Raw genomic sequence first — 15,980 nt, 5'->3', positions numbered from 1 at the left:
TGTTTTATGACACCAACCCAAACCACTCCTGTGCAGAGTGCCAGGATCCTGTGCTGTCGGTTCCTAGCACCAGCTCATCCCCATGAGGCAGGTGGGGTTAGGGAACTAAGTGGAGTAGAGGAGCCTGCGTGGGAACCCGCAGCCAGCCTACCACCCCGCTGGCAACTCTCTGCTCCTTCCTAACAGACTGCAATACCTAGTGCCAGGCATTACCATGGCTTTGCCCTGGGGCCGTCTCTGCCTGGCTCCTATGGACTTCTGCAGCTCCCAGGCCCAGCAGCTAGATCTGCTTAGATGTGGGGCTGTGTGTGCAGTGCTGGCTCTCAGTAGCCACTCACCTTTGGCCCCTGCAAGGAAGGGGAGCAGCGTACCCAGGGATCAGCACATGGAATTGTTTGGCCAGGACTTTCTTAGGGGAAGGATACATTTTTCTACTGTATTCATTTAAAAAAAAAAGGACTCCGTATATTTAAAAAAACTTGAAAGAGCCATTCTTTGTTGTTGTTGTGTTTTATATTTTTTCACTAAAGTTCCCTATTTGGGTGTTTTCAAATGTCAGCAGGCAGAGTACAGTGATAAAAGCAGAAACAAAATCCATTAGAAGAAAGTATCTGCAGCATTGTTTGAAGGGTGTGTTAAAAGGCTCACTTTTTCCCATGCCTAAATGGTGTAAAACTGGGAACAAATAATTCTAATGAAGCTCTCTACAAGAGCTTCTTCAGAAGTGAGTTATTAAAAAGACCAAAAGAAAATGATTTAGGAGCTCATGACTCATTTAATTTTTATTGTCTTTATATGAACCAGTCATGATTTCATTGTAAAAAGATGAGAGGCGTTTGATTAGCATGGAGAGCTGTTTGCAACACGACAGACAGTGGTTGTAGGTTCTGCATCAAAATCATCTCATTAAACGCCTGGGTACATTTTGTTTTAAAATCTTAGAAAACACTGTACTTGAAGCATTTAAAGGCTGTGGGCCAGTTCTTTCCGCTTTGTGTTGAAGACCTTCGCATCTGAACATCCGGGCCTATGGAGCTTTGGATAAGTTCAAGTGGACAGTAGTATTGTCCAGATCATGGGGTCCCAGGCCCATAGCCTGCCAGCCTGTGGAACTTGTGGGGTGACCATCCCCAAGTGTCTCCTCAGGCCTTTGCTTTCTGGGTGGCTTCCTCAACGTCCCTCTTTCCTCTCTTAGTATTAGCTTCAGGGCCAGACTTGTGCTCAATGACTACTTCTGGCCCCATCTTCAAGGTACAGGTCCCTCAGGAAGGTCCTGATTCAGTTTCTAGACCCCAAATGCAGAGCCAAAGGACTCTCCATGGAATCTCTTCCTCCATGAGCCTCACTGCCTCCCTCCAGAGCCCAGTAAAGGAAGATGAACCGCGCCTTTCTTGGCCATCTCAGATTGAAGCCACCCTTCAAGGGGCACTGAGCCACGTACAAGGCCTGCAGCACCTGCCTTGTCTGGCACCCCCTCCCTTGCCCCAGGCTGGTTTCAGGCTTGTCTTCTGTTTCCTGGGCTGCAGTGAGCATCCCTACACACAACTCTTTGCACATTTGCCTAAGTCTCCCTGTAAGAAAAATTCTTAGAAGGGGCACATTTTCAGTTTTGACAGATATTGCCCAGTCTCCCTCCAAAAAGGTTGTGCTAGTTTATGTCCCTTCCAACAGGGTGTGAGAGTTTTAAACACTAAGTCAGGAAAAATTTCCTGATTGAAAGTCTTCTTGATCACTAAAGTAGGCATAGAAGGAATCTTGGGTTTTTTTAGATCTATACCAATACCTTTCACTTTTTTCTCCTGGGCAAACAAAAGAACATACACTCAATCTTTTCAGGGATCTTCGAGGTACTAAATGGCCAAGATGGACAGGAGGTAAAAAGAAGTAAGAAGTCACCCTAGTTCCACTGTACCCTGATGTGAGCTGTGTGATTCCTCAGATCAAGAAAGAAACTAGTTTGCTGGGTTCTCCTTGTTAAAAGGACAACCAGTCACAGGTTGTGAGCTTTGTCACATCTATGCTAGCAAAATTTTATATACATACAACACACACACACACATACGCAGTTTTTGGCTGAATCCTTTTTGCTTCTTATCTTTAAATCCTAATTTCCTTCACCATAAACACAAGGAAAGGCCAGCTATTCAAGTTCTTGACAGAACTGGGGTTTGAACTCAGGGCCTCACACTTGGTAGGCAGAAACTCTACCAAAGTTCTCATTTTTGTTTTTGTTTTTTTAATTCTAATCTCACATACAATAAACTTCCTTCTTAAAAATGTGCCCAGGAAACCAACAGATAAAGGTGACAACGATGCTGTCATACGCAGGAAATGCCTGTTGCTAATAGGAACAACTTCAGCAAAAGCCCCACAAGTTGGCTTCATTGGGATTGTAGGAGTACATTTGTTTCCAGATTAAGCACCAGAAAGATTTCATTTCAACAGCTCTGAACCTATGCTTTGGGGAAATAGAAAGGGTCTTTAGCCTTTGACGTACATAAAACTTGGTATTTCTCACACAGATATAGTCATATACATTCGTACTGTTTTAAGAGAAAGTACCTTTCATATGCCATAGAAGAAAGTTTAGTCAAATCCTTCCTCAACTGCTCCAAGGACAGTAGTCTGCTATTGTGGCCATAAGTGTGACCCAGATTGGAGCCAGGGCTGGTCACCCTCAGTAAGGCCTTTTCAGCTTAGGGACTCATGATCAAAGGCCCCTGGGAGAAGAGATGCAGGGTGGCCAGTTGAAAGCACCATGTTTCAGGGGGTCCAGAACTCCCCTTGCCTACAGCCAGGCAGCCTGGTGCCCAAGTTCCCACCTACCCCCTGGGTATGCCAGATGGTTGTCTGAGATGGTTGTCCCATTCAGGATCTCAGGCCTGCACCTCATCTGAGGCCCCACTAGCTGTCAGTCATACTTCATGACCCTTGGGAGTCCTGGCTAGTCTAGAGGTGTCTGCCCTCTGGCCTTTGAGGACAGACCAACTGAGTGCTCAGATCAACATCTCTGATGTGAGCCTTCTATTGCAGGGGCATGGATAACTGTGTACACCCAGACACCCAAGTTCATTCTTGTATGTGGCATGTCAGCATCCACACAACTGGGGCAGAATCTCTTGTGTGAGTTTTGTACCAACAATGAAGTTAAAACAGTACACACAAGACCGCCTCGCTTCTGACATCAACTGCAAATCAGAATTCCCCAAACCACCTTCAGGGTCAACAATTTGTTGGAAGGACTCAGAATTCATTGAAAGCTCTTAGCCTCACAGTTCATAGTTTACTATGGGCAAAGTGCAGATGAAAATCAGCTAAGGGGAGAAACCTATCAGGCAGAGTCCGGGAGGGCTCTCCAAACATGGAGTTTCTGATGTTCTGGACGTCACAGACATGTCACTCCCCCAGCATCAGAGTGTGATAGTATGCAACCAGGAAGCTTTCCCAGATCCTGGTGTTCTGAGCTCTTTCTAGAACTCTGACTCAGCCATATAGCTGACGTATAGTCTGTAGCCACTCAAGAGGCAGAATGGGTCCATCTATGTGGCCTGAAGACTTCAGGCAAAGAAAGACTCCCATGAGGCAAGGTATTACAAGGGCCTATGGACCACATCCCAGCAGCTGAGGGCACAGGCCAGCCCTGTCTTTAAGTAACAGTAATTCTTTTCTGTACTTCCTATCAGGCCTGTGCCCCAAAAGTCAGCACGCCAGACTAAATATGCCTTCATTTGTTTGGCACTCAGTAACTGAGCTCCAGTGCTGTGGCATGGGCCATATGCCTTACTGGGAACACCACAGTGATACAGAGAGATGAGGTGCCTCTGTGTGGTGCTCACTGTCATGGGGAGAGACTGACCACATAAACCATCAGTCATCTAAGTCAGCCAGTGACCACACACACCCTGACATCCTGGAGAAGCCGGGAACTCACCCTACAATAGCTGCTCACACACCTCTGACCCCATTCCTGGGCCTGAGCCTGAAATGTGCAGGACAGACCAGCCTAGGCTGCTCACGCTGTCCAAAGCAGTCCTTCCTGGGGGCTGAGCAGGCCACCACAGGATTGCTGCAAGCTGCAGAGACTTCTTTTTAAGAGTACTCTGAGCAACATGAATGGCTCTGCAGGTCCTTGCAGAGTGGCACGCCTATCTTCTGGGGGCTGGGAAGAAGTGGACAGGACAGGGACCCATGTCAGTCAGGTGGTCAGCTGTAGAGAGCCAGCAGGCTAGAATGCGTGCAGTGCGCACACATGTGTACTCATGTCTACTGATGTGTCCGTGTGGATGCTGGGTGCTCACCAATGCACGCATGGGGTCCCCACTTGGATAGTGAATGTACATGCTTATGTAAGTGCAGATGTGCCTGGGGACTGGCTGCCACCAAGGCACCACATATCATTCAGTGAGGAAGGCCATGGTGTCCAACTGCTTGTGCAGGTGAGGTAGGACAGTGAGGGACATTCCAGGGGCCAGAATGGAGCCTGTGGGATTGAGACTCCCCTTATGCTCTCTACCCCAAAAACAGCCAGGGGTGCCCCTGGGAAGGGCTCTGAATAAATCTTTCTAAGCTGAGTCTTGACTTGTAACATTGACATTGTCGTGAACCTAGACTCTAACTCACTCTGGAGTCCTTGTGCTTCATGCTGAGTCACTAAACCATTAGCACTCGTGGCTCATTTTCATATTACTTATTCCTGACTCTCATGTGTCACTATGACAGCACCCCCACCTCCTCTCTGCTTCACTAGTGTTTAATACATCAGTTGCACTTAATTGCTGTCTTTAATAAGGGCAAATACTTAGAAAACAGCTTTTTAAAAGATGAAAGCCATGTCTTTAAGTAAAACTGTCTCTTTCCCCAAAATGGATGTGTATCAATACAAAGAATGGTTTCATCTGGCATCTGTTTATTTCTAGAAGGAACCTCAATTTTGCTAATACATTTCTATGCATCTGAGCAAAAGGAAAAAAAAGCTATCCATAAAAAGACAATTACAGAGATGCAATCAAGCACTGATAACAGTATTCAGACACATCTCAGAGAACATTCAGAAGAGGAGGGATTGCAGGTTTAGTTTTATGTAGCTTCTTATAAATCAATTTTTTAAAGTAATTCTCTCACATCCAATTAGGTAAATTTGATTTCTGTAGCTAGAATTCATATCCAGAAAACAATGTGCTCTTTGTTCTATAATTATATAGTGCCTATTGTTTTGGCCTAGAGACATTATTTTATTTATTACAGAGGCAGGTTCTCCCCAGAGTCTACACCACTGGCTGGTAATGTGCGCAATGCTAACAGAATGAGCCACGATGCAGCCACAGCCCCTCATGTCCTCACAGGGCTGAGGCACTCCACCTAACCTGACTGATCACCCGGGAGGCTGCTTCTGCTTCCAGGAAATGGGAACTTGCACTTGCACTTGCAAGAAAATCAGACAGAGAGGTTAAATGACTCTGTTGATGCACACTGACAGTCAGTGGCAGAGTCTGGGGCTACTGCCCTGAGCTGCTGTCCATCCCAGGTCCCCTGACCTGAGGAATGTAAAAAGCCATGAGTCCCTCTGAGGGCTGCAGGATGAAGAGACAGGATGGGGAAGCATGCAAGAATTGACATCAGTCCTCTGCTGTTCTGCCAGCTACCTTGCTTTGACCCAGCATGACTGGGTAGTGTTAGATGGGAAGGGAAGGAGGTAGGCTCCTTGGTTATCAAACTAAAGAACCAGAGCCAGACACCGTCCCTGGAGAAAGCTCAGTTCCCTGCTATCTACTCAATAAACATTTATTGAGGACACACTGTGTGCTCAGCACTGCATTAGGCCCTAAGGACACACCAATGATCACAGAGCTTAAGAATCCCCCACCTCATTAGGAGCTCAGTCCTAGTGGGGGAGACTGATGGCACATGGAGTAAACACAGAGCACTTTGTGCTGAGTGTTGGTGAGCACCGAGAAGAGAAAGGGCAAGAAAGGTGGGAGCATTGCAGGGAGGTCAGATGAGATTTGAGAACACTTGAAGGAAACAGAGACAGACAGCCATCAGGCAGGAGAAGGCACCAAGTGGAAAGCTCTGGAAGGGGACAGGTGTGGCCCATCAAAGCAACAGCACATGGAGAGAGACAGGAGTTGTTCTGGGGGGGCTGGAACTGATCTGTAGTCCCTATAGGCTGTGACCTGAGGCAGGGTCTAGGCAGGAATGGTGCACGATTTGACATGTACTGGAAAAGGCCCATAATGGTGGTGCGTGGAGAAGATACAGTAGAAGGATAGACATGGGATCTCTGTGGTCCTCCAGATGAGAAGAAGGTGACTGGATCAGGGTAGTCACGGTGGGGACAGTAGGAGAATCAGATTCAGATTATATTTTCAAAGAGAATCCTACTGACACACCAAAGGGACTGGGTTTCTGTTCTTTATGCTTTGGGATCTCAGGGGTTTCCCTGAGGATTAAACAAGGCGATGTCCAGTTGTCCATAGGGGATTGGCTCCAGGACCCCAGTGGATACCAAAATCCATGGGTATTGTATAAAATGGAGTAGTGTCTGCATGTAGCCTACACCCTCCTGCGTACTTGAAATCACACCTCCTAACACACTGTAAATGCTGTGTAAATAGTTGTTAGACTGCACTTGTTGGGGAACTAGAAAAATTCTGCACACAATTTTTTTTCTGAATATTTTTGACCTGAGGCTGGTTGAATCCACAGATGGGGAAACTGAGGTTCCACACGCAGTGGATTTTTGAAGGCTGTGTGCTGGTACCAAAGGGGTTATCACTGTCAGGGTGATCCATGGGAGCCTTGACTTTGGGCAGCTGCCTCACCCAGGGTGCTTCTCAACCTTGCGAATGCTGTGATCCACATGACCAGCAACCCCCTCAAGACGGTAACAAGAGCAGTGAGCACCAGGGCCTGACATTGGATTCCAGGGCTCTCACAGGAAAAAGGGCAATGGGTGTGAGGCTCAGGAAAGCCATATAGAGGGGAGATGGCTGAGGCCCAGCACCAGCCTTCCTGCCACCAGCTCAGATTCTGTCCTTTCAGATGGAGTCTGCCCTGGGTCTTGTCCATATGGGGTGTTGAGTTTTCAAGCCCTCCCTGAGTTCTCCAAGGAGGGGCTGTACCCAGCCCCCAGTCCTCTCTTAAGATGCCACTCTACCACTGAGACTCCACGCAAAACCTATTTTCCTCAAGACTTAGATTTTGACACAGGAAACAGCTTAGACTAGAAATATGTCATCCCAGCATTGACTAGCCATTAACTTTTTACAAGCAACTCAGGCTTGAACTGTTTATGGCTGTTATGACACAGGACAAATCAGCTATCTGCTGTTTTATTTTTATTACCGAGGCTTCCATAGGATAGTAGGAATGGGGCTTTCTTAAGCAGAGAGATGTTTCACAGCAAACTCACACTCTCCAGCAGCCTCTCCAGGATGGTGCCCCACTGGGAACACTATGGAGCATTTCCTTCTGATGCTGAAAGCAGGCTGGGCATGTCCACTACCAGGTGTCCTGCCCCTCAGTGTGATAATCACCCCACAAGCATCTTTAGAGGGACTTGTGATGGTCGTGGCTGGCCCCTCTGGGTGCAAGCTAGGAAGGCGTCATTTCAGGGGGCAGGGCGGGCATACTAAAGAAGGATCCTCAGAGTTGCCTTGTGCTACTCACACACAACCCTTGTGCTTGATGGTTGATGGCCTCCTCTCCTGTCACCGCAGTGCTTCTGTGGAAGAAGGAAGCTCAGAAAGACAAGGGGAGCAACAAGAGGGAGGGTTTGGTGTTTGTTCCAGAGGTCAAAAGAGGTTTTGCATCTTCTGTTAATAATATCAGGAGAACTAGCCTCCCGTGTACGTTGTGCTTCCCACATGAGAAAATGCATTCACGTGCATTCTCTTGCTGGATCTCCCAATGCCCCTTCAGGCACACAGGTCACATGTATTGTCCACACTTTCAGGTGGAGAAACCAGTGCCTAAAGGGGCTAGGAGACATTTGGTCAATGGCAGAACTCAAGTTAAACCCTGGGTCTCTTGAGACCCACCTGCTGGGCTCCCCAGTCACTCCATATATGCAGCATTGTATCGCCTCTTTTATTACCCATGAACCAAGGCCCTCTCTACTCTAAGCACCACATCCTCACAGATGTTTGGTACCTAAATCCAAGCCTGCTGAGGGATCTCCATGGACTACGAGGCAGTTCCAATCCCAGTTTGTCTGTAGTTGGCTCCTGGAAGGGGTCAGCCTGGTGCACAGTTCTTCAAGAGAGAACACAGCTGACCAGGATGATGCTTGGTATTCAGTGCTCATCGGGGAATGCTGACCCAGCCACAAGGCCCTGCCCACTCCTCCCCTGTGCACTGGCCCAGTTAGATGAATCCTGTGAGGCTGCAGAGACCATGGGGCCACAGCTCACTGGGCCACTTCCTATAGAACCCCGGGTATCTGTCCTTCAGGCTCTTTCATGGCCCTGTACCGATTTTTGTTTATCCCACTTTCCTCATGATTCTTATTCCCTTCCCTGGGTGACACAGATCCTGCAAGCTGTCTGAACTCACTTTGGGATCCAGGTGGAATCTAAACCACAGGTAGGCAAAGTACACTGCTCCTGGACCAAATCCAGCCACCACCTGTGAATAAAATGTCATGAAACACAGCCACACTCATTCATTTGTGTGCTGGCATGGCTGTTTACATGCAGTCATGGCAGAGTTGAGTAGTTGGCAGAAACCACGACACCCACGAGGCCCAAATATTTACTATCTGGCCCCTTAAGAAAGTTTGCCAATTCTAGCTCTAAACACGGCCGTCACCCCTTAATCAGAGCTTCGCACGAGGTGGGCAAGATCTCTGGGAAACAAGCGGCAGTAAGATGAGCAGAGAGGCCATAAACACCATAATTTAAAGCTGGAGGGAGTGTGCTGGGGAAGGTGGGCCAGCCCTGCTCGTGGAGGAAGCGTCAGGGCGGCGAGGTGTAAGTAATCTATGGCATCTGGACCAGAAACTTGGTGCCGGGGAAGGCAGTGTTCCTAGGCCCAGGCTACCACAGCCTGACTGAGCAGCAGGCAAGCAGAAGACCTCTCTCATAGCTCCAGGTTCTGCTTTCCTGGAAAACCAGGAGACACCAGCTGTCCTCCCCAGCCTTCTCAACCAAGAGAGCAATCTATGGTCACCTTTTCCCTGCAGGACTTCGGAGAGGATGACTCCCTGTACATCACCAAGGTGACCACCATCCACATGGGCAACTACACCTGCCACGCCTCAGGCCACGAGCAGCTGTTTCAGACCCACGTCCTGCAGGTGAATGGTCAGTAAATGGCTCCGTGCATGTTGTCCATCAAAGAATCCCCAAATGCCACTGAGTTACCATCCTCACCTTCTGTATTCTGTTGTGTTAAAGAAATGTCTAACCCCTAAATACCCCATCTATTACAATAAGTAGAGGAGAATGGCGGGGACAGGGATAGGCCTGGCTTCACCCCAAACCTCCACAGGTGAAATGAATCCAAATGCCAGCAGGTGTGAGTCATGCAGACAAGTCATACTGGACAGCTCTGGCCCCAGCAGCCCTGGTAGAGCGGAGCACGGCCTATAGGAAACATGGCCTGGGGAGCTGCCATGGGAAAGCCACTGCAGTGTCTGGACGCAGCAAGAGCAGACACTGTCTCAAATCCACTGCTCTTCTAGGAGAAATGAACCCGTATCACTTGTGCAATGGGGAGGCATTCCTTCCTCCAACACGGGCTTGTTCTCTGCGAGCTCCCCAACAGGTTCAGTGGGCCTCATCTCAGGCTAAGGCAGGACAGAAGCTGAGCAGGTCTAGAAGGTTCTCCTTAGTTCTCTCAGGTCTCTGGGTTGCCAACACCTCTGGAGGCTGGGAAGAACAAAGGCCCTCCTGATTATCCCACCACAGTCACAGCTGCCAGTGTTTTCCAAGCACTTACTTGGATGGAACATGTGATGAGCCCCACACAGGTACCCTCACAGTCAATATATTCTGAGCCACTTACAGACAGGTTTCAAAGGAAGGTTTCTTGCCTGGGGGTCACACAATTGGTAAGAGTTGTCTGGAGGGAGGGTAAAGAAAGGAAGGGGATGAAGGTGATGGTATATGGTTGATGGACTTAATATACTATATGAAACAGAACCGAAAACCTCTTGCAATTGCTTTAAGTAGGGTGGGTTAGGGGGTCGAGGGAGAGAGACTATGGGGGCAATGTAGATGACGTACAATATAAGACTAACTGGAATTGTCACTACACATCCCCACCATATAATGAATATATTCTAATAAAAATTTATTATAATAATAATAAAAAGAGTTGTCTAGAGCCAGAGCCCGCCCTCTGCCCTCTGCGTCACACTGCTACCTGCTTCAGCCTGGCTGCTCCAGCCATCAAAACAAGCCACAGTCTGTGCACAGTTCTACGGTAGGTCAGCACCCAGGGAAATTAGCCTCATCCAGCCCATCCCAGCTGTCACTGATCAGGCCGGGAGCAGGGTTCTCCCTGCATCAGGGAACAGTGTGAAAACTCCAAGCCAGCCCCAGATTCTTTGTGCCAACTGGTGTTTAGAACTCCTCTCAGGGTAAAGTGAGCAAGAAGTGAAAAATGATGACATGAGGTACACTCCACTGATCTCCAGGTTCAGGGTCACAAGCCATTTAAGGACAACTGGGTAGGCTTAGCTTGCCTTTGTGTTTACTCCAAAGGTTGCTTTAGGAATTTTTGTATTCGTGTGTCGTAATTATGTCTTAGTTATTTCCCTTGAACTGGGACATACTTAATCCTTTGAGGTTCCATGGCTGTGCTGGTTGGCCTATGATGAAGTAACCCAAACATTCCTAGTTATTACACCCCCTGGGAGAGCCACCCCAGGCTGGCATTCAGGGCCAGTTTGCTGTGCAGCAGGTGGCAGTGTTGGCCACTCTCCCAGCGGGCTGGTTCAGTCTGAAGAAAGCTTTACCATTTGACACACAGGAAGTGGTGACCAGAGACTGACGGTGCTGAAGGTTTGATGGCAAAACAATGCCACGTGGTTTATAAGGGCCCCTCAGATCTTCAGACAAGCCTGAGAAAGTGCAATTTACTGATATTCCAAGACTCCTCCATCCTGCCTCCACTTCACAAGAACCGAGGGCACAAGATGACGGTTTGAGTCTTACCTCCCCTTTTTTTTTTTTAAGTGAATGTGAAGAGGGTAGGGAGCCACCTGTCCAGGAATCTGAGTTCCTCACAAGTGAGAGCAAGGGATGTCTGCTTGGACACTCTGTGCACTTAAATTCTGTGTAATAAATGAAGTGGGAAGTCAATGGTGCGGGGAGGACCCTTCGGCCCCAAGGGACCTGGAATTCTGAGACCAAACTCATGATGTGGGTGGAGCCAGGTCCTCAATCCTAGCACTGAGTCAGGAGCAAGGCCCAGAGCCACGCATAAAGCTGGGCTTAGACTTGTTCCCCCCACACACCGGCATGGGAAGTGGACTGCTTCCCTGGTGCTGGAGACTTCTGTGCAGAGCCTTCTCCAGCCATCCCCATTACCTGGTCTCAACTGAAGAGGCTGCTCTGAGCTCTGGGAGTCTAAACAAAAAGCAGAACCTCCCTGCTGAAATCCAGAGAGAGGCCACTGGATTCCCTAATTGCTGAGACATTAAGACTTCTCCGCCAACCAAAGGACTATCAACAGCGTGGGAGGATGTGCTGGGATCTCAATACTTTGTGATCAGTTTTCTACTTCATTACTTCAGCTGCCATGTGCCTTCTCCTGGCTAGGCTACGCCCTTAGGAGGGCTGTACCTTCAGAAGGCCATGAGGGCCCTGGGTGTGGCTTCCTTCCAGGCACTCAGGTGGCACTCACACCTAGTAGTCACTTCCCTTGTGGGATCACCTGTGCTAAAGTAGGACTGTGGTTACCTCCTAAGGATATGAGGCCATGGCTTGCTGACCCTGGAAAAAGGAAGTTTTCCAAATATTCCAGAGGTTAAACTTGCTGAGTTAGACTTAGAGGGATTGATGCTGTATCTCTGTGGGAGGAAGCTGAAAACTGGATGGTCTCAAAGACACAGTTACAACATTTACTATGAATTCCTACTATGCACCTTTCCTGTCTTGCAGACCCTCGAGGACACTGGGGCTCAGGGAGATTAGATGATTTGCACTGACACCCCCCACAGTCAGTGACAGCAGAGCAGATCTTGACTTGACACCCAGACTCCATGCCCACCCTGCAGGAACATTGTGCTGGTGCCAGTGGAGAATGCAGACATGGGGTCGAGATGGGCTGTCGGCAGGTCTTCACTGGGTTGCTCTGTGCTGTATGCTTTGAGGTGACAGAGGACAGAAGCCCTGCATCTTGTGTGTGTGTGCTTAGTGCAGAGCTCTGGTCTTCTCAGAAGCAGTGCCCCAGCAGAGTCTGAGGAAGAAGCAACAGCAGGGAATCTGAGGCCCAACACCTGCCCTTGCAGGACTGAAGCTGGTGAACCCCAAGTCTTGGTGTCACCCAGCTCCCCAGGAGGCTCAGAGAATCACTGTGCACACTTCTGATGCTGCTCAGAGGTCTGGGTCAGGGGAGGGGAGGTCATGCAGGAGGCCTAGAGGTGGGCATAGGGAGCTTTGCAGGCTGCAGCTTGGTGCCAAAGAAGGGCACCTTCAGGCAGGGAGAGCTGAGAGGCTCAGAGGCCCTGGTGGTGCTCAGGACAGGAGGCTTGCAACCTTGCTGAGGAGTCTTGTGAGCAAGGAGTGAGACAAAGGCAGTGACATTCATCTGTGTGATTCATTCCTTTTCAACACCCATCCCAAGCTTGAGGTGGAGGCATGAAAGATGACCCTGAGTGGCTGGGTGAGATTCAGTCCAGTTACCCAGCTGTTCTGTTGGAGGTCCCATTTGGTCCCCTGTGTGGCTTGCTGAGCTAACGCAATGCACCGGGCATGCATTCAGAGAACAATGTTCTGTGTCCCCATTCCTCCAACTACTTTGTCCTCATGAGAGGGAAGATGGGAAGTGAGAATTGAGGAAGAGAGGAGAGAGGCTTGGCCACCTGCCTGCTTCTCTGAGGCACTCAGAAGACTGGGTGTGAACAGCAGAGATGCTGGAGAGTTGGCACCACCTGTGGGCCCAAGAGACAAAGACAACACTACCTGGGACCAGGCTGGGCTGTTCCACTCTGGGTGGCAGCACCTGTGACAAAGGGTGAACTCTGAGACCTGAGGTCAAGTCCTAGTGCAAGGCTGTTACTTTCTCAACATACAGTCTTAGGCAACTAAGTCAATCACCTGTAAAATGGGAGTGATGATAGTACCTGTCCACAGGCCTGCTGGTCTCGTATGTGTAAAACGCCTGGAGAACGCCTGGCATGGGACACAAGACAAAGTCAAAGGGACTTGCGGATTTATCTCAGGACCCATTTAATAATAGTCAGCAGACACAGGGGGTCATAGCGGACGGCCCTCACAGATCTTCCATCCCATCACACAGATGGAAAAATAAAGACCCAGAGAAAATTGCCAAGCCAGGGATAACAGAGGCTTCCTTCCCCTGGAGCTGCCTCACTCCGGCTCCTTGGTGGTGGGGGTAGGATTTCATATACAGACTGAGCCACCATCTTCTGGAGGGGATGTCCCCTTCCATGACTCGGCCCTGACCTGGTTACCTAAAGGGAGTCCTTGTAGGGAGCTAATTTCCCCCCCAAATTATTACTAACTTACCATAGCCAGGCCTCCCAGAGATGAGGCCCAAGCACTGACATGATTTGTAATGTCCTGCAAACCTTCCGTATTGCTCTTATAGGAAGGAGCAAGAACGTCAGACGTAAATGATTAATCCATTAAATTAAAAACACCCACGACCTCCCCATGCTTCAGACAAGAGCAATTCATTCCCCAAACACAGTAATAATCTCAGAATCTCTTTATTACTGCAGCTTGGGACTTTTGTGACTATACCTCTTACTTAAGGATGTGTTTATCTGCCCTTCACCCTGGCAATGATGTCTCCCAGAGAAAATGGGCCTTTGTGATATGTATTCAAATGTTCTCACTTGAAGGTTTTGCAAACTTAGAATGAGTGTGTTTGCCAGGGTATATTAATTCCAACTTACTTTTAGTGTGCAGATTAACACAAAAGGATGAGGGAGATCAAGGCCAATGCAAAACAATTGTGTCCTTGCCGCGTCACTGACAGAAAGCAGTAGTCTTTACTTTACCGTGACAAAGCCCCAGAACTTCAGAGACCCCGTGTGGACGCCTCCCTGCCCAGGGTTCTCCTCAGTCACTTCCTGGTAGGAAGCTGGCTCCAGAGCGCTGGCACCAGGAGCAGCCACAGCTTCTGCCCATGGGGAACAGGGATGGGCAGGAGCTCACTCAGAGCCTGGGCCTCACTCAGAAACGATGGTCCAGTCCTGGAGGCAAGGCGGGGAGCACCCACCCAACTCAGTGGTGATCTTAACAAATTCCTCATGCCACTTTTCTTCCTCAGCAAAAGATCAGTTCCCAGCAAAACAGACTTCGTGGCAAAGCTGACCAGTGCCCTGGGCTTTGCTTGCGTGTTGCAGCCCCCTCTGTGCGGGATGCTGAGCCAGGGAGACAGGGCCCCTCTGGTCCTGCCCTGGCCCAGGTGCCCAGTACCATCTGCTGCTCCATCCATTGCTGCTGGCCTGGTCGTGCGCCTTACAACAGGAAGCTCAGGGCATCATGGCAGCCCCCATCCCCGTGAGTCCAAATTCCTGAATGCAGCTCATGGCCACATGCGTACACAGGAGCGCTGTGCTCGCCTCTGAGTTTCCTCTCTTGCCGCATTATCCCCTCCCCCCATGCTCCAGCCCCATAAACTCGATTTCCCAGCACACCTGCCCCCATGACTTCCTGCCATGGCGCGTTGTTCCCTCTGCTGAAAATGCTCTTCTGCCCCCTTTGCTTCTATTCCTCCTCATCACTTCATTCACTCAACAAACACCCATGCCTTAAAAGCCGCACATTAGGCCAGGCCCTCATGTCAATAGGTTAAAAGTGCTAAGGCGGGGCTCTTTAAAGACAGAAGAGGAATAAGGCCAGTCAGATAATAGGTCCCCGTTTTACATAGGTTTGCAAGAGAAGGTCATGCTGAGAAGGTGACATTGATCAAAGGTGAGTCCCCAAGGTTCTGATCTGAGGAACTGGGAGAAGAGAGTCGCTCTTTATTGAGATGCGAGGGGAGAGGAGGAGCTCATGGGGCCATGACAAATGCACAGGGTCCGCTAGACAGACTCTTTCTAGAGTGTCATCAGTTGAGCGTCTAAGTCTGAGGTCTGAGCTGGAGGTATGCATTTCAGATGCCTCAGAGGACACATGGTGCATCCAAGTCAGTGGACTAGGTTAGAGCACCAGAAGAGCGGGGATGTAGATGGCCAGCGTCCAACCACCACCAACTCCTACATTTAGAGCCAAGGTATGAGAAAAAGCCAGCCAAGCAAAGAGGGAGAAGTCCCAGGAGCACCAGGGAACTAGGCGTGCGGTGGTCAGGGCCAGGTGAACACAGTATTTTGAGAAAGGAGGGCTCAGCTGTGTGGAGTGCTGTAGACAGGCCAGGGTTGATGAGGCCTGAGAACCGACTGCTGTGTCAGGGCCAGCATGTGGAGGCCACTGTGACCTGGAGAAGAGCAGTGTCCATGGAGTGGCTGCGTAAAACATGGCTGGAGCTGGTTGGAGGGAGAATGGAAGAGAGAACTGTTTGAGTTAACAAGTGTGGACAACTTCTTAAGATGACAGGGCAGAGCTCGGGAGAGAACCTGGGGTAAAATGAGTAGTCTTTAAGTTTTTTAAGATAGAAGACAAAGCTTTGTGGGGACTGACAGGAAAGGTCCAGTAGAAAGGGGAAATGGATGAGAGGTGAGAGCTGTGTTGGAACAGTGTCTGGGACGTGGAACAGAGGGCGGGATCTAGGAGTCAGGCTGGATTGGGCTGGGCAGGACACTCAAAACTGGAGATTGTTTGGGAGAAGAGAAGGAAAATGGT

General features: G+C 49.4%; 1 protein-coding gene across 3 annotated transcripts in view; it reads left to right on the top strand.

Annotated features, from left to right (window-relative positions):
- Fstl4 (follistatin like 4) overlaps positions 1 to 15,980 on the top strand; it is a 386,297-nt gene that overhangs the window by 338,091 nt on the left and 32,226 nt on the right. For all 3 annotated transcript variants that reach the window (XM_074057277.1, XM_074057276.1, XM_074057275.1), the window contains one exon: positions 9,182 to 9,302. In XM_074057277.1, coding sequence (XP_073913378.1) covers positions 9,182 to 9,302 — 121 coding nt within the window. The remainder of the gene's footprint in view (positions 1 to 9,181; positions 9,303 to 15,980) is intronic.

This window comes from Castor canadensis, chromosome 16 (genome assembly GCF_047511655.1).
Source record: "Castor canadensis chromosome 16, mCasCan1.hap1v2, whole genome shotgun sequence".
Lineage (NCBI taxonomy): Eukaryota > Metazoa > Chordata > Mammalia > Rodentia > Castoridae > Castor > Castor canadensis.
Note: the sequence above shows the minus strand (reverse complement) of the source record. Positions and strands in the feature narration are given on the sequence as shown.